Below are 18,005 nucleotides of genomic sequence, written 5' to 3' on the forward strand. Positions count from 1 at the left end.
ACCTAGGCCACTCTATTCTGGTCTCTTTAAAACCCAAAGCAGATCACATCATTCCTTGCTTAAAATCCTTCAATGTCTGCCTATCATCCATTTGGAAAAGTCCAAACTTCCTGTCTCAGTCACTGAGTACCACTGGTACCATCCTCACCTTCCTGTCTAATCTCACATGATCTCATCCATAAGTCTCTACACTCATGCCTCATGGGCCTTTATCATCTCTTAAATGCGAGCAGTGTTCTCCTATCACAGGGTGCTCCCTCTCCCTGGAGCTGCTCTCCTCCACCCTCTTCACTCAGCTAATTCACACTCATCTTTTAGATCCCTGCATGAATGCTGCTTCTCCAGAGACACCTTCCCTGAGCACTTTGTCCCTCAGTTCAAAGCTCTGTGCACAGCTTTCTGTTGTAGCCTTAGTCACAGATTATAGACACATGTGTACAATCGTATAGGATTCATAACTCCCCACAAGACTGTAACCATTGGAGGATCAGCACCATGTCTGCTTTATTTATTCCCTCCCGCAACACTCAGCATAGTGTCTGGCACAGAGCAACCCACCCTCAGTAAACACCTGTTGAATGAAAACATGGGGTGGGGACTCAGAACCTCCCTGCCCCTCACTATGGTCCTCCTGGTGCTTTCATAGGTTTTTGGTGTTTCATGAAACACATTGTGAAAGCCACTCTTTTCCAGATGGGGTGGGTGGATGAGGCCCAAGGATGGGTGGGGGGCCTCCCCTAAGAGTCTCAAAGCTGATGATGGGAAAAAACAAACAAGGATCCTAGAGGTCCTGACTCCTCATCCAGGGCTCTGTCCTATACTCACTCCACACAAGTCACTGGAGCCTGCAACTTCCATCTCTACCTCTCAGAACCATCCAAGCTCCTATATCCAAGTACTTGCCATATGCCATGTACTACACTCAGGAACCTCATGTATGTATGTCTTTCAGCAACACCATGGTTGGGGGAGGCTCATATAATAAAGCCCATCCTACAGATGAGGAAGCTGAGGTACAGAGAGGCTAAATACTGCCCATAATCATGCAGCCCTGGGTGGCAACAATCAGGATTAAACCTAGACAGCTTGGGCAGCCTGGGTGGCTCAGCGTTTAGTGCCACAATCAGCCCTGGGCGTGATCCTGGAGACCCGGGATCGAGTCCCACGTTGCACTCCCTGCATGGAGCCTGCTTCTCCCTCTGCCTGTGTCTGTGCCTCTCTCTCTCTCTCTCTCTCTCTAATAAATAAATAAATAAATAAATAAATAAATAAATAAATAAATAAATAAAATCTTTAAAAATAAATAAATAAACCTGGACAGCTAAGATCCAAGTCCAAAACCATCCAGGTCCAACATCTGGGCTTCTCTCACTTTCCCAATGAGCAGATACAAAGGCTGCTTTGTGGAGAAGGGATGAGGACCATGCTTGTCTCATGAGCTGGGCCATCCCCTCCTGGTTCAGGAGGACGAGGCAGCTCTGACACATGAGCTCCACCCACACTAGCCAGCTCCAGCCCAGTGTACTTCCAAAGGGGAGGGAGAGAGATGGGCTGGGTTGTAGCCAGCTCAGGGTTGAGCCACTTGGACCCAAAGAGCCTATCAGTTGAAAGAATACTAAAAATCAACTGTTGCTTATTTAAATAAAATCATTTATTAAAATGGAATCCAAGAAGGGCACCTGGGTGGCTAAGTAGGTTAAGCATCTGACTTCAGCTCAGGTCATGATCTTGGGTCCTGGGACAGAGCCCCATGTCAGGCTCTGCCCTCAGCAGGGAGTCTGCTTCTCCATCTCCCTCTCTTTCTGTCCCTATCTCTGCTCATGCTCTCTCTCTCTGTCAAATAAATAAATACAATCTTTAAGAAAATTAAAGCCACCTGGGTGGCGGCTCAGTGGTTGAGCACCTGCCTTTGTCTCAGGGCATGATCCCGGGGTCTTGGGATCAAGTCCTGCATCAGGCTCATCATGGGGAGCCTACTTCTCCCTCTGCCTATGTCTCTGCCTCTCTTTGTGTGTCTCTCATTAATAAGTAAATAAAATCTAAAAAAAAAATAATAAAATTCAAAACTTAAAATAAAAATGGAATCCAAGAAAGACTAACTACTTCAAAAAATACAGGAGACTACAAAATGCTGTAGAAAAAGAATCCAGCATCCCAAGAAGCCCCTGTGGTAATGGCTTGTACGTTTGTATACAATGCTTCCTCCCCTCTCCATGTTCACCATGGTTCATGATGGGCAGAGTGCAATCCCAGGGACTTTGGCCTTGGCCATGCACTTGCTTTGGCCAACAGAACTTCAGCGTGTAAGTGAAGACAAAAGGTGGCAAGAGGGGTGGCAAGTTTCTACCAGACCCTTCTTGTACTTCTGCCATCTGCCAGGAGAAGGGCATGGTTGAGCTGATCGTTGGCTCCAGGGTGGGAAGTCCATGGTGCCTGTCCAAACCCAGCCCACATCCTGAAGCAGACTCAATCCAGTCCTGCTCCTAGTCCCGCAGACATTTGACCAAGAAAAACAAGTGATGCTTGAAGTTTGGGGATTGTTCATTATGCAGCATTATCACAGCATTGCAGCATCAAAGCCAACTAGTACAACCACTTCCCCACTGCATAACCTTCAGCAACTTGTCTCAGCCTCTACTTCCCTATCTTTCACCGTAACACCTATAGCACTGGTTTCAGAACTTTAGCCATGTGCACACCAGGTGCAAGAATTTTTTAATTTATCTCCCTACAACCCATATCATTCTTTCCTTAATACTTTTCTTTAAATGAGTTCATAGTTTCTAAAAATGTAAATGTGAATTTCAATCTCACCCTAAGCAATAATACCCAAGATGTGCTAGTTACTTAACTTCAAATGCATTAAAATAATTCAAACTTTCAAATGTCTGTATTGCCTATAAAATTCTCTGTGTACCACCAGTGGCACAGCCTCTATGGGAGGTTGTGGTAAGAATTACATTAATTGGTCCTCTAAGCAAAGTGCCTGGTGTAGCTTGGGCATTATGCTGCTGCTGCTGCTGCCAGCGATGATGAGCCAAAGTCACTGTCCATGTGCCCAAGGCAGGGGTGCAACTCACTGATCATTGTGGTCCCGCCTGCCAGTGCTGCCCTGGTGCCTTGGAAGAAGTCATCAGCAGCAGTCATCCCCTGGGAGGGCTTCTGCAGGTACGTGTTGACATCGATACCTCCGGGAATCACCATCCGCCCATTGGCCTCAATGGTCTTCACTCCACCAGGAACTATTAAGTTCTCTCCTATTTGTCTGGAAACAAACAACAGAAATGGCCTTTGGGTCTTAAAAGACAAACAAGATGGCAGTCAACTGTGTGGCTTCAGTTCCATTAGGTAAACATTTCTGAGCCAGATCCTACGTAGGACACTGGGTAGACAGAGAATGCTCAGGGAGGGCTCCTGGCCTTGTGGGGCTCATGGTAAATAAGGAGGAGAGGCATGCGGGCAGATGATCACAGTGCAGTATAGCTGAGGGGTGGGGGAGAATATGGGGCTGCTTCACCAGCCCAGGAATCTGGGAAGACTTCCAGGGGGAGGTGGTGGCAAAGGGTTCTCAGAATAGCCTGTCATTCCAGAGTAACTCGCACACTTTTGTCAATCACTTGAGGACAGTGACTATAAGAGACAGAGTCTAAAGTCCCCTTAGGTCTGCAAACTGTGAGAGGTAGTGCTATGGGCTGAAGTGCAACCCTCCCAAACGCTCTATGTTGAAGCCCTAACCCCAAGGACTCAGAATGTGACTGTATTTGAGGATGGGGCCTTTACAGAGACAATTAAGGTAAAATAAGGGTGTTAGGGTGGGCCCCAATCCAATAGGATTGGTGTCTTTATAAGAAGAGAAGACAAGAACACAGACCCGCAAGGAGAGTTGATCATGTGAGGACATGGGGAGAAGACAGCCGTCTACACACCAAGGAGAGAGGCCTCGAAGAAACCAACCCTGCTGACATCCTCATGTCAGACTTTCAGCCTCCAGACCCATGAGAGAATCAATGTCTGTTGTTTAGACCGCCCGGTGTGGGGTGCTCTGTCACGCCAGCCACGCAAGCTAACATAGACAGGCAACCAGGATTCTCCTTTTAGGTCTCCTGAGCACTGAGCTCAGGAAAGCTGCCTAACTTCTCAGTACCCGCGAGAAAAAGCCACTAACATCGTAACACCTCCCTAGAGAGAATCATGCTGGGGATAGCAGACTTTTTCTGAACATGCTGACCATCACATCTTGCCCCACGTGGCGGCGGCTGTGTTTCATCTGTTGGAACCAGAATCAGGAGATATACGGGGGGTGGAGGGGAGGCTCAGCCAGAACCAGGGCAGATACATCAGCCTCCAGGGTCAGTTCCTGATGAAGACCACTAGATCTGAATATGAGCAATTTTTATTTTAAAAAAATATATAGTTGTTCTGAACTCGTCATCTTAGGCAACAATATTCTAAGTCACATAAAAACACCAGTAATGAAGATACAAGACAGTGTTGCTTTGGGAACATAACGTGAAGCCCCAAACAGAACCCACACTCAAGTGGCAGAAGCAGATGCTCCTGGCTCCTCTGGCCTGCTGGGCAGGACTGGTCTAGGCAAGTGGGGTTGGGGTACAGAGGGATCCCCATGGGGCTCTTCCACAGAATCAGGGCATTGCACCCTGTCCTGAAACCGGGAATACATCTAGCAAAAGCCAGGAACCACTACTGTGACCCCTCCCACAACCAAGGCGCTGCTGCCTCTGAGGCCAATGTCCTGCCCTCTATCATTTCCATCTCAATTTGCAGACTCCTGCCTTGCCCCATCCTCCCACTGTCCAGCTCCAAACACACGGCAACATGTCAGGAGCTGAAGGGCGGGGGGTCCAAGAGGAGATGCCCCACACCCTACCGCAGAAGATCACCCCTGAGCACTGGCTCTTCTAAGCACTTCTCAGATCATCTCATTTAATGCTTCAATTGGCTTTTAAAGACGACAGGCTAATGTTCAAACATTTGATGCCGGCAAAGGCCTGGGCATGATCCAGAGTGGGCACGAGCTGTACACACCAGCACAGCCCTACTTGTGGGTACCTGGGGTCTGACTGGGTGTGTGACTCAGTCACCATGCTGCGGTGCCAACAAGTACTATTGTTCTGAGTCCATTTGAAAGGCCTGACAGTCACCTCTCTTTATAGGAAGTATTCACAGTCTGCAAAAGAGAAAACAGAATTCAAAGAGGTACGGTGACTTGTCCAAGGCCACACAGAAAATCAGTGGTGGTCTGGACTCAAGCCAGGTGCCCCCAGGCCTAATATAGGCTCTGCCCACCAGCCTGAACTATCTTCCTGCTTCCCTTACATAGAAGGAGCAGATTCTTCCCAAACTTGGATTAAACCGGATGGAACCCCCAGCACATCAGGAAGAAGAACCCAAATGGTTCTCAATGGGAGCATGTGTGGAAAAGGAGCGAGGGAACAGGAGGCTCTGTGAGTTGGCCAAGCACCTCCCTTCCCGCACCCCCAACACCACCCTCGCCCCATTCACACGCGCTCGGTGGCCAACGTCTGAGTCACCAGCGCTTACAAATCGGACAAAATCCTCAATGAATCATAACACAGCTGAAGAGCTTCTAGGAAAACTTGGCAAAATGGCCATAAGAGAAAGAAATTCTTGGGGTTCAAAGTGAAGGAACACAACTGGGCCTCCCCACGCTAGGAGGTGCTGCCTGGGGTCAGTGCAGGTGGTCCCCCTCTGGGTCCCAGTCCTCCCGCACCTACTTCCCAGCCAGCCAGGGACTCATGCTCCAAAGGACCATCTGGAGACTCACTCTGCTTAGTGGGGTGACGTGGAGAAACAAGAGAGTCCAATAAAAAGGGGTTTCTGACTAAGAGGAGCTGACAAATCGTGAATCTGTGGACACCGCATATTTCCTGGACATGGCCCGCCACCGTTCCATGACTCTAGGTGTTCACTCATACAGCAAGCACTTAATAAGTGCAGCTTGACCCATGAGCTCTTGTTCCATATATACACATCCTGGACTGCAAGGCTCTTGGGGAGCTAACCTCAGTCTGCTGCGACTGGTAGATAGGTAGTCCCGCAAAAGTGTCAGCATCCTTTACCCCTCCTGCCCCAGAACCCTGAGGCCCACAAACCAGAGTTCATCCCGGAATGGTTGTCTCCTTATCCAAGCAGGGGACTGACCTAGAAACCTCACTCCCCACCACCATCACCTCTGCCTTTCTCCCTCTGGTTCCAGGCTGTACTGTGGCTAAGACCAAGGTCCTGCCACCTGACAGGTCAGGGTTCCTCTGCTACACTTGTGGTCAATACTCCTGGTACGTCTCTGTATCCGGCACTGTGCCAGGCCCCGGGCGGGGAGGCCCTAAGGCAACGTCCCTAGTCAGGGGCAAGAGCAGCATGAGAAGTGTGGGGACTGGCACACAGGCCGGCCAGCAGAGGAAAACTGTCAGCATGGGGGTCAGGGAAGGCTTCCTGAAGGAGGAGCCACACGAGCTAGACCCACAGGACAAAGAGTGGTTGGGGAAACAGGGGTCAGAATGAGAATGAGCAGAGGGGCAAGGCATTCCAAGCAGAGGATTTATGGATGCAAGGTTCTGGGTGAGAGCTGCTGGGCTAGCTCCATGGGTACCATGTTTTCAGTGTGGCTGGGAAGAAGTGAGAGGAGGGAATCCACCGGAGGAAGTGAGGCCCGGGCTGCACTTGAAATGGTCGGAGTCTGGGACTGGAGGTGGGGCAGGCAGAGGGAGACAGGGAAGGGCTCCACACTCCCTGAGCTCTTTGATGGGCACTTGGCAGGCATGGTCTCTCAGTGCTCACAGCCATCCACGGCCCTTCTCTCCCTTCCTCTTCCCTCCCCTCCTCCTCCCCCTCCTCTTCCTCCTCATCAAAGCCTACATGGGCACCAGACGGTCCTGCTAATACACCCCATTCCTGTTTGACCTTCACCTTGCTCACATTCCCCTCTGCCTCTGGGCTGGAGACTGACACGGTCTCTGGCTCCTACTCTCCCAGACTCCAGGGGAAGATGCTGAGCAGCCAGCGAATCCAGGGCACTGGTTATGCGAAAGAGAGTTGAACCTCTCCAACGCCAGCTGGTAAAATGTGGAGGCCACATCAAAGCCACTATGGACTGAGCTGTGCTTCCCCAAACTTCTATGTTGAAGCCCTGACCCCCAGCATCTCGGAATGCAACTGTATTTGGAGATTGGGTTTTTAAAGAAGTGACTAAATTAAAATAAGGCCATTAGGATGGGGCCCCTGATCCAACAGGACTGATGTCCTGTGCACATGCGTGCAGAGGGACAACCACGTGAGCACACAGCAAGAGGACGCCCTCCGCAAGCCAAGGAGAGAGATCTTAGAAGTAACCTTCTCTGCCAGCACCTTGATCCAGGACTTGCAGCCTCCAGCCTGGGAGAAATACATTTCTATGGTTTCAGTTGCCCAGTCTGGGCTTTTTTAATGCAGTGACCGAGCAGATGAGCACTTGGGATGTTACAGCTAAAGAAGAAGCCAATAGGGACAAAGTGAGTGTCTTTTACTTAAGCGTCATGGCTCTGTCCTAACATTCTTCCTTTCTCTCCTGGCTCCCAACACCTAATCCAAAAATTGTGAGCAGGTAGAATAAAGAGCTGTGAATTCAGTTCTACATACTAGGTGGACATCTGCGCCTGTCCCTAGCTGACAACATGCAGCAGCTGTTTTATCTCCCTGGCCCTCCACTTCCTGCAGCAGCTGTTTTATCTCCCTGGCCCTCCACTTCCTGCAACAGAGCAGGGGCCGGCCGTGCGCATGTCACTGCCTCCTGTGCATCTGATGGCCTGCATGAGGCTGGCAGGGCAGGGGCACTCCAGAACCACTGTCCCCCTCCCCAGCTGTAGTTTGGACCTCCCTGAATCTCTCCATCCCTGATGTTATTTTTAAAGATTTTATTTCTTTGAGAGAGAGAGAGAGGGAGAGAGAGAGACCAGGAGAGCACAAGCATTGGAGAGGGAGAAGCAGGCTGCCCATCCAGGAGGGAGCCTGATGCGGAACTCAATCCTAGGACCCTGGGATCGTGACCTGAGCCAACGGTGGCCGCTGAACCGACTGAGCCACCCAGGCGCCCCTCCATCCCTGATATTCACAGCACAGTCATCCTGGGACAGAACTCTTAAGGGTCTGGCAGCCTAGGAAGACTGGCTTCTTTTTTTTTGTTTTCAAGTTTTATTTATTATTTGAGAGAGACAGAGAGAGCGAGCAGATGGAGACTCCTTGATGAGTGGGGAGCCCAATGTGGGGCTGGATTCCAGTTCCCCGAGATGGTGACCTGAGCCAAAATGAAGAGTTGGACACTCAACCGACTGAGCCACCCAGGTGCCACGAGACTAGCTTCTTAATAGGCATGTTCTGGGGAAGCCTGGCAGGTTCAAGTCAGTGGAACATGTGACTCTTGATCTCAAGGTTGTAAGTCTGAGCCCCATATTGGGTGTAGAGATTACTTTAAAATTAAAATCTTTAAAAAGAAGAAAAAAAGGTGTGTTTTGGTCAACCCACTTTATAAGTCCATCTTCCAGGTAGACGTCAGCATAGAAGGACTGGTCATCATTGATGATTCGTCCGCCTTTGATGAGGAGTCGGTCACTCTGAAAAGCCAAGCAAAGTATTTAAGTGTCACTGGGGAAAAGCCAAATTTTTTTTTAAACTTTTAATATAAAAATATCCAAATATATTCAAAAGTAAAGAAATGGCATAAAAAAGCCCACTCGGGTCCAGACTCAAAAATCTTCAATACCCAGCCATTCACATTGCACCCATCCTACTCCCCCCACCAACACTTCTGTTTTGTTTTTGCTGAGGTATTTTAAAAAAAATCCCAAACACTGTTCCCCATACACATCACTTCAGTGTATATCTCCAACCATTAAGGGGTTTTTAAATAAATGTAACCACAACTCATCATCTCAATGGACCCAATTAATAGTAAATCCTTCATACGAGTTAATAATCAGACTATGTTCAATTTTGTTTGGTTTTACAGTGGGCGGGTCGATGGGGAATCCATCCTTGGTCTCCACTCCGCAACTGGCTCTCTGCAGTTTGCTGGGATCTCTACCAGCCTTCCTCCCTCTCTGATCCCATTCATTTGTTGAAGAAACTAGGCCATTCATAGAACAGGAGTTTATTAAGGAATTATTATTTGTAACAAACCTTAATTTAGAGACATTTTAAAAGTTAGCAGAAAGACTATAGGGTAAACGCAACTCCCCCAGAACAACCTCCAGGCAAAATGCTGAGGTTTCTCTCCACCTTTTTCTGCTTTCCTTGATTCCCTGTGGTTATGATCACTGTGCACATATCCATCCACTCCTCTGTGCCCCCATCACATGCTGCCTCACTGCCTCGGCTCCCAGCCCAAGGCCAGGCCCTGATGAGCCAGGAGGAACCAGGGACAGAGTGGAAGGTGCTCTCCTGGAGCTGATGGAGGGAGTGGCAGAGGCTTACCAAGCCATAGGCTTACAGGGTTACCAGAGGAGAAGGGGAGGGTGCCCATCATGGGAGCAAAGTAAAGGCCTGCCGCCCTTACTGGGGGCCAGGCAAAGCCAGCTCACACCTAGAAAATAACTTGAGATGAGTTGTTCCAAACAAGTGGCGGGGAAGAAGGCCAGGGAAGGTGAACATTCAGTGTCTTCTGGACAGAGAGAACTGGTAGCCAGGGCCCAGAGGCAGCAAAAAAAACAGCAAATTCTAGGTGCCAAAAAGAACACAACTTTTTTGCCTTGTACCATAAGGGTGCTCCCAAGTTATGACATGTTCTCCATGAGCATCAGTAAGTGGCTATAAAATATTCCATCTTACAGATACACAATAAGTTGTTTAATTATCCCTCTACTGTTAGACACCAAGTTACTTTCCATTTTTCACAATGGTACTTATTGCTGCAATGAACATCTCCGTACACAAGGTTTTTCCCTCGGCTTGAATTGTTAGGCTAATTCTCAGAAGCCTAATAACTGGGTCAAACTGTATGAACCTCGTTTATGGCCCTTGATAAATTTGACCAGATAGCTTCCCAAAAGTATTGCTCCAATTGCCATGTATAAGTCACCAAGCATCCTTGGTTATCATGAATATTTGTTAATTTGCATTTCTTGGAGGCTGAAAATTGTTTTTCCCTGTGTTTATTTATACTTTACTGTCTCCTAGCTGGAGATGCAGTGATGAATAAAACACAGCCTCTTCCTTAAGCCCCAGCTGTTGGGTAGGGAAAGAGACAGTAAACAGACAATAACAATTCAGGGTAGCCACTTCCAAGGGAGTGTCTTCCATGGGTTTCCCTGAAAGTAGAACCTGAGACAAGGACTGAAGGCAGATAGTGTATATGGGAATCAACTGCACAAACCAGAGTGAAGAAGGAGGGAGAGGCAGGCAGCCAGGCAGGCAGGCATGCAAATCCCATACAGAGTGCTCACTAAGGTTAACTGAGGCTTGATCCCACCAGGATCCTCTGAGGAAACGCACCCCAGAGCCCCCACAATGGTCCATGGCATCAGCCATGAGAGGAAGGCAGAGGATACTGTACAAGCCTAGAAAAGAAGCGTCGACCCAAACGAAAGAATCAGGGAAAGCTTGCTGAGCAGAAACAGGGCATGCAGCTTGCTCAGGACCCTCTGTTGGCGTCATGCATCAGCACCGTATTTCCTTCAGAGTGAAAGCCAAGGTCAGTGAGACCCTATGTTATTTGGAATCCCACTACCAAGGAAAAGTTCACTCTCTCATTTGCTTCAGGTCTCTATTCAGCATCACTTAACTCAGATCCCCTCCCACCCCCACTGGCTGCCCTGTCTAGAATACTGTACGCCTCTGTCCTACCAGCAAACCCGACACCTCTAGCCACTTTGTTTCACAGTACTGACTACAGTACATCCCACACACTATATATTCAAGTTTGTCTAAAAGGTGACTTGCCCACTGACATCAGAGTTATGGTACTCCCCCCACTGACTGCGTCAGACATGACTCACAGGGGATACCAGCATACACATCGATGTGGATAATGGTGCCAATTGCAATTATGCCCTGCAACTGTCCTTACAAGACTGTAAGCTTCATGGAGGTAAAGATTTCATCTATTTTCTTCAGTGCTATATCTCCAATATTTGGACACAGCCTGGCTGGCTGGCTGGACGGATGGACAAATGGATGGATGGATGGATGGATGGATGGATGGATGGATGAACAGACAGAGGGATGGATGGATGCATACATGAATGCATGGAAGAATGAACAGACAGGTGGATCTCTGAACTGATTCTTGACGGATGAATAGCTTAAGATGCAGAGCAAAGTTATCACAGCCATGAGACAAGAAACTATAAGCCATGAATCAAGGAAGACAAGTATGAACCAGCACATTCTGCTCCACAGCAGAAGGTCTCTTGCTTCAAGCTTAACCACTCCCAGGCTCTACAACCTGCCTCTTAGCCCTAAGATAGAAGCCCTGCACAATTTGCCATTCCCAGGGAGGATACTCCAGGACCAAGGGAAAGAAGAGGTGCGGGCTCTATATATCCAAAGCAGAGACAAGCTGGTTCACAGGTTTTCCTGGGCACCAAGAAGCAAGAAAATGTGAGTCATCAGCAGCTGTTGGTGCACAGCTTCCAGAACACGGCCTCCCTCAGGCAGCTGTCTGCTCTGTCACATTTAATAGAGGGTTTTTCAGGCTCAGCTTGAAAGGTGGTATTTAATGTACTGAGCACCAGAAGATCAGCCCCACCCTGCTCTTCCTAGAATCAGATGGTGCAGCCTGTGTTCAAATCCACCTCCTCCCCAACTACCAGCAGACAGCGTGTGTAGCTACTGCAAGGGGTCCTTTCTGGTGTTCTCAGGGGCAAGTATATTTCTAAAACAGCATGTCAATAATAAGGCAAGGCTAATGTGACTTTTTCCTTTTCTCCTTAAAATTAGCAGTGCCTTTGCCTTTTAACTGGCATTTTCAGAATCACGTTCTCTGGAACTCTAGCTCAGAGGTTTAAGTAGATACTACTCCCAAAGGGGATTCCCACGTGTAGGGAGTTTAGAAAATTCTGGATTAAGCAGAAAAGATTATCTATATAACAGGAATTCCCAGGTCCTTCATTTTATGGATATGTAATGTGAATATGCAAGAGGGGAATTGAATTTCCATCTTTTCCAAACACTGATCCTTTTTAGTATGGAAAATTTGACAAGGATACTTTGCCCAGACAACCCCTTTAGAATTGCACTTTATGAGAGTTATGCCCTGCAGACCTGTTGGCACGGAGTGGCTCTTATGGAATGATAGGTCTGATCTGACCTCATACAGAAATGGGGTGGCCTCCTATGTTCACATAACTAACAGGGGTGTAGGGTAGACCCAAGGTTCCCTAACTTCCTGCCTAGCATTGGCTCCATCAAACATCCTTCTATCACATCTTAAAACATTTCCACATTCTAGAGTCCATGAACACCCATGATCAGATGCAATTTAGAAAGAACCAGAGGTCTGTGACCCAAGGACCTAGCGTTCCAGGGCTCCCTTTCTTCATGCAGGAAATCTGTGTAAGATCTCACACCAAGAAGAGTGAATTTGATGGTCTATAATTTTTAAGAATTTAACAAAGTAAAAATCACACATTTAAAAGAAAATTAATGATACCCTGCTTCTCACAAGTAGCAGATATGAATAATGACAAGCTCTATATAACAACTACTGTTTAAACACTTGGAAGAAAATGAAATATCTAATCAAAAATTCAACAAAAGTCTAACAGCAGGTTATGCCAGAGACTGCCACTCATTCTGTGGTAATAGCGGTGATCTAAAGTGTATTATGCTCCGCATGGCTCATATCCTTGGATCAGTGATACATAAGAACAGAATGCCCAGACTCAGATACAAGTTCCAATCTCTACCCGCTTATTCTCTATGTGATTTAACCTCTTCTAGATTTAGTTTCTCCATCTGCAAATGGGGACAAATGTTCCTGCCTCATAAGGCTGTTGAGAGAAGTGCAAGGAGCATATATACATCAAGCGCTTAGCACAGGCCTGGCACATGTAAATACTCAGTGGAGTTATGCATTGTTCATTCTTTGCTATCTTCTATAGCAGGAACTGCACTCAATAAATATTTAAGGAAGGAATGTGTGTAGCTAAAAGAAATAGTGTATACCTTTAAGGATTTCTCAGGCCAGTGGGGGAGACTGGGAAGGGCTGAGGCAGAGAGAAGAGCAGAGATTGGGGGAGGAGCACAGAGCACCCCTACACACACACCTTCCAGATCTTTCCAGGGGGAGAAATGCTTATCTGAGCTGGAAAAATGAGTAGGAATTAGCCACATGGCAAAAGAAAAAAGGCACTACAGAAAGAGGCAGCTGGTGTGCTTGGGGATCTGTATGTGGTTTTATATGGCTGAATTATGACCTCAGAGTGGGGATCTGGAGAGGTATGCAGGTGCCAGCTCATGGGAACTCTAACACCATGTGTGGAAGGGAGTTCAGGCTTGTCACCATGATAATGAAAGGGCTTTCATCAGATAAGAATTCCAACATACAAAAGCTTCTGAGCCAAGACATCAAACACAATACTAGGCAGATGTATAAAACAGGAAACTGATAATATTTATATTTTCTTCAGAGCTGGTGTTTCTCAATAAGATAGAGAACCAGACAATTTTGCAAAATATAGCAAGGGCCTTAAAGCCGTTCATGACCTTTGATCTAAAAACTTATAGCTAGCAATCTGTCCTCAGGAAAAAAAAAATCCCCAAACAAGGCTACAGAATATGCACAAAGGTGTGATCCAGTATTAATTACAATCATATAACTACACCACTAATGAAGCATCATTCATCAACTAAAATATTTCTCAGAAATTTTTAAGGACAGATGGAAGTTCTGGAAAATAAAATATTAGGTGAAAAAGCAAAATACCAAACTCTCTATATGATAGTAATTTCGGGGGGGGGGGTGGATAGTACATCCTTCTGGTAGTAACTGACTCCTCCCAGCAGAGACTGTGGGGAGCCCCCATATCTCACTGCCCCTTGAACACCCCTTTGCCATAACACTGAGCACAGTCAAGATCATTGTTCACGTGTCCATCTCCTGCAGGGCTGGACATCCTTTTGTGGCCAGTAGTGCCTGGGGTAAGTCATCTCTAGATCCCAAGGAACCAGTCAGGGATGTTCAGTAAATGTGTACTGAAAGCAGCAGGAGAGGGAATGACATACAGGAGGCAAGGAGAAGGGAAGGAAAAAGAAAAGAATGTTTTAAAAAAAGGGAGGAAGGGAGAAGGAGAAGATAGGAGTAGGAAATAAAGATGGAGAGAAATGGACAAGAGGAAAGAATGGAAGGGAGGAAGCAGAGGTGGGGAGAGAGACAGGGAACAGGAGAAAAGAGCAGATGGACACATCAGAAATCTTTTTTCCTGCCTTTAAAAATTCTCTGAAAGCCTAAGCCTGCTGCCTGCAGAAGAGAAGCTGACTTAATGCAAAGCCAGCACAACATGGATGATGCTAAAAGCTCCTCAGGAGGGGCCCACCTAAACCTTGGTTCTGGACAATAATTACGCCCCTACCAAAGGTCCTGTGAGTCAGAGGAGAAGCCCAGGGAAGGCTTGTCTGCAAACCCACTATCATCTTCCATCCAGCCCCAACTGGGAGAGAGCTGGTGTTGGCAGGACGCCTTCAACCTCTTCACAAACACTAAGTACTATGTTGAGTGCTGCTTACAAAAATTAGCCCTTAAAGCTTCAGACATCCTTATCCATATAGCAGCAGAGTAAACAACAGTCAGCCTCTGCTCAGAGGGGAGGTCTGGGTCAGTGAAATTTTTGCATCATTGTCTATCCCTGAGTGAAGCATTAAGCCTCCCTGCATTCTGCATTCTCCCTCCTGGTTGGTGGGAATAATATCTGTCGTCTCCACCGTGAAGTCAGGAGGATGGAAAACCCATTAAGAACTAGGGGGATTTGGAAGAAAAGAGAGGTGCAGTTCTAATCAAATCAACACTTACCCAAAAATCACTAGTTTAGTAACCCTGACTATCTGGAAAACAGCGGAAAACCAAAGCTGTTATTACAGTGACAGGGAAAGACAGTGCCTATGTCATCAAGGAGGGGACATTTGAGCTGGGTTCTGTAATATGAGAAGTTCAAGAAGCCAAAGAAAGGGGAAGAAGTGGAGCATTCTAGCAAAATAAATAGTATAAACATACATGGTGATTTCAAAGTTCCAGGTTTTAGGCATCAAATAAGGAATGGAGAGTGGAAGTGTTGTGCTGTCCGTGGTCCTGAAACATCACAGAGCATTAGGACAGCAAGGTTTCTCCAAACCCCGGGATGCTAAAGATCCCTCTCCCTCATCGAGCTTTGTAGTTTTACTGCGCTTCTTTCCTGGCTCACTGTTATTCTGTAATCTTTACATTTTGTAATCTTTACATTCCTAGAGAACAAAAACAGAGGACCTATGTTTCACAATGTATGTAAATTGGTTACCTTAGTACTAAGGCTTAGTACCACCCTTTCTATACTTTAATTCCTCCACTCCAGGAAGTTGGAGGGTGGTCCCTCTCCTTTAATGCTTCACTAATGCACAATCCTTCACTAATATTCTAAATCAGAGTAACTAAATGACCAGTCACTCCTTGGGAAAATGAAGAATACCTTCCTCCAAAGGGTTAGCATGGAAATGAGTCTCAAAAAGATCAGGGAATCCTCATTTTGATGTGCTTGACCATGCATCGAACTGCACTCTCTTAAGACAAAAGAAATGTCAAGGTAAATTTTGAAAGTTACCAGTCCTTCAGACTCTACAAACCACTAATATTGAAGCTTATGTCTACAACTCAAACATTCAACAGGACAGGTAGGCATGCCTCATTCATGCATGTACAATTTATAACATGGCACCTGAGCCTAAATGATCCTCAAAATCCACTGGGACTTCCTGCTAAAATTCCAATCCATGTACTTTTGTCAAGATTTTCACTTAACCCCAATGTAGCTAGGGCCAAGAATTTATGTTACTAACAAACATTTCCAGATAATCTTGATGTAGACCCTATGTGGTGGGTTGTGCTATCTGTTTTACAATTCTTCCTGCTGCCCCACTCTTGCCATGCTCCAATGTAGGTGCAGTGCTCTCCTGCCCCACCAGCTGAGGGGACACCCGTATGACTTGCTTTGACCAACAGAATTAGAGTGAATGTGAGCACACCAGTCTGAGCACAAGCTTTAAGAAGCAGGTGGGACTCAACTCGATCTTGACAGTCCACCCTCCACCTTGAAAACTACGTGACCCAAGATGAAGCCTCCTTCATTCTGAGTCTCAGAAAGAGGTGACATGAGGAGAACACATGAAGAAGCCTGAAGACAAATCTAGCTGAGCTCTGCTAAGCCTCTGCCACCCACAGACCTATAAGCAATAAATAAGTATTTGGGGCTATAAGTCAGAATTACAAGGTTGTTTGTGATGTGGCATTAGTGTATCAAAGTGAACTGATAACACCATTAAGATTCTGTGTTGAGAGCCATCTGAGGGATTTCCTAGCTCAAATACTTCAGAATTCCATGACTCAGTTCCTACCTTTAATAACCAGAATCCCCTTCCTCCCAGGCTCCCCTTGTAGATCTCCCATTCGACCTCCCTGCAGCAGCAAGTACTGCCATACAGTGCAGCTGTACATCCTATTTATTCACAGAAAACCAGCACATTTGCCTTTGCTTTTGCCTCAGGGGACAGCCTGTCAACCTGCAGCCCTCTGCCACACTTTCCAGGAAGGCAGCCCTGGAAGTGGCAACAGGCCTGAGACCAATCTAATTAACACACATTTGTTCTCCCCTCGCATGGGCAGAGAGCACAGCAGCATCTTCCTCCTTCATGAATTAGAAATACCAGTAGTCCCCATGGATTACACAGCTTCTCTGGAAGCTCAGCCCCGTTTCCATGACAACTGCAGTTTTAACAGTAAGATCTCAGGTCCCACGATACCAGCAGACATTCAGGAAATAATCCCCTGTGGACAAAACATCTGGGTTTAAAATAACACAGCTGTATGATGACCCCAGGAGTGGACAGGGGCTTCGGGCTGCCCATAGGAGGATGACGCTAGCTACATCTGTTTCTATGTTGAAACCCATTTCCGTGCTGCCTTGTATCTGCTTTTTACCTCATACAAAGCAATCTGAACAGAAATCCTTTATCTTTAAGGAAATCACATTCCTAAGTGCATACTAAGTATTGTTTCTGTATTACATGGGTTTTCATTTTTAATTAAGTCACCTGAAGAAGTGGATAGGATTGGGGTGCCTGAGTGGCTCAGTTGGTTGAGTGTTTGACCCTTGATCATGGTTCAGGTCATGATCTCCGGGCCCTTTGCTGGATATGGAGCCAGCTTAAGATTGTCTCTCTCCCTCTCCTTCTGTGGCCCCCCACCACCCACCCACACTCTCTCTTTCTCAAAAAAAAAAAAAGGTAAATAAAATAGAAATAAAAAAAGAAGTGGGTATGAATGCTACAAGCAAGGAAGCTCAGAGAAGTGAAGTAATCTCTCGAGGTTACACAGCCAGGAGTTGGTGCTGCCAGATTTGAACCTAGTTCTTCCCAGTACCTACAAAATGACAGCCGCATTGCTCCCAAGTGGTTATCCTGTGTTCTCTTCACTATACCTGGTTAACATGTCTGAGCCTTAGTTCCCACCTCTACAAAATGGGAACAAGCAAGAACCAACCACATATACCCATTTAGCTATTTATTAAGCACAAACCTGATGCCATATGCTCACCTGCCCTCCTGATAGGATTGGCCATTGTGGCCAGAAGGGAGTAAGGCAGATTAAAGGGCTCTAAAAGTTGTTAAGAGCTCTCTGGTGGGTAGATGTTAAATGCAGAGACCTACTTGTCTCCTGTAAGCCAGATGCTTTCACGCCCATTATCTCATTTGACAAAGAGGCAGAGTGGCCTGCTGGGTGCCAAGCAGACTGCCTGAGCTCTGACCTGGCC

At 46.9% G+C, this 18,005-nt stretch overlaps 1 protein-coding gene across 5 annotated transcripts in view; it reads right to left on the minus strand.

Moving 5' to 3' along the window:
* The window catches only part of CRMP1 (collapsin response mediator protein 1), a 74,333-nt gene that overhangs the window by 40,679 nt on the left and 15,649 nt on the right, over positions 1-18,005 (minus strand). For all 5 annotated transcript variants that reach the window (XM_072806518.1, XM_072806513.1, XM_072806519.1 and 2 more), the window contains exons 2-3: positions 8,539-8,627; positions 3,081-3,265 (exon numbers count right to left, since the gene is read on the minus strand). In XM_072806518.1, the coding sequence (XP_072662619.1) occupies positions 3,081-3,265; positions 8,539-8,627 (274 nt within the window). The remainder of the gene's footprint in view (positions 1-3,080; positions 3,266-8,538; positions 8,628-18,005) is intronic.

The sequence above is a fragment of the Canis lupus genome, chromosome 2, assembly GCF_048164855.1.
Source record: "Canis lupus baileyi chromosome 2, mCanLup2.hap1, whole genome shotgun sequence".
Taxonomy (NCBI): domain Eukaryota; kingdom Metazoa; phylum Chordata; class Mammalia; order Carnivora; family Canidae; genus Canis; species Canis lupus.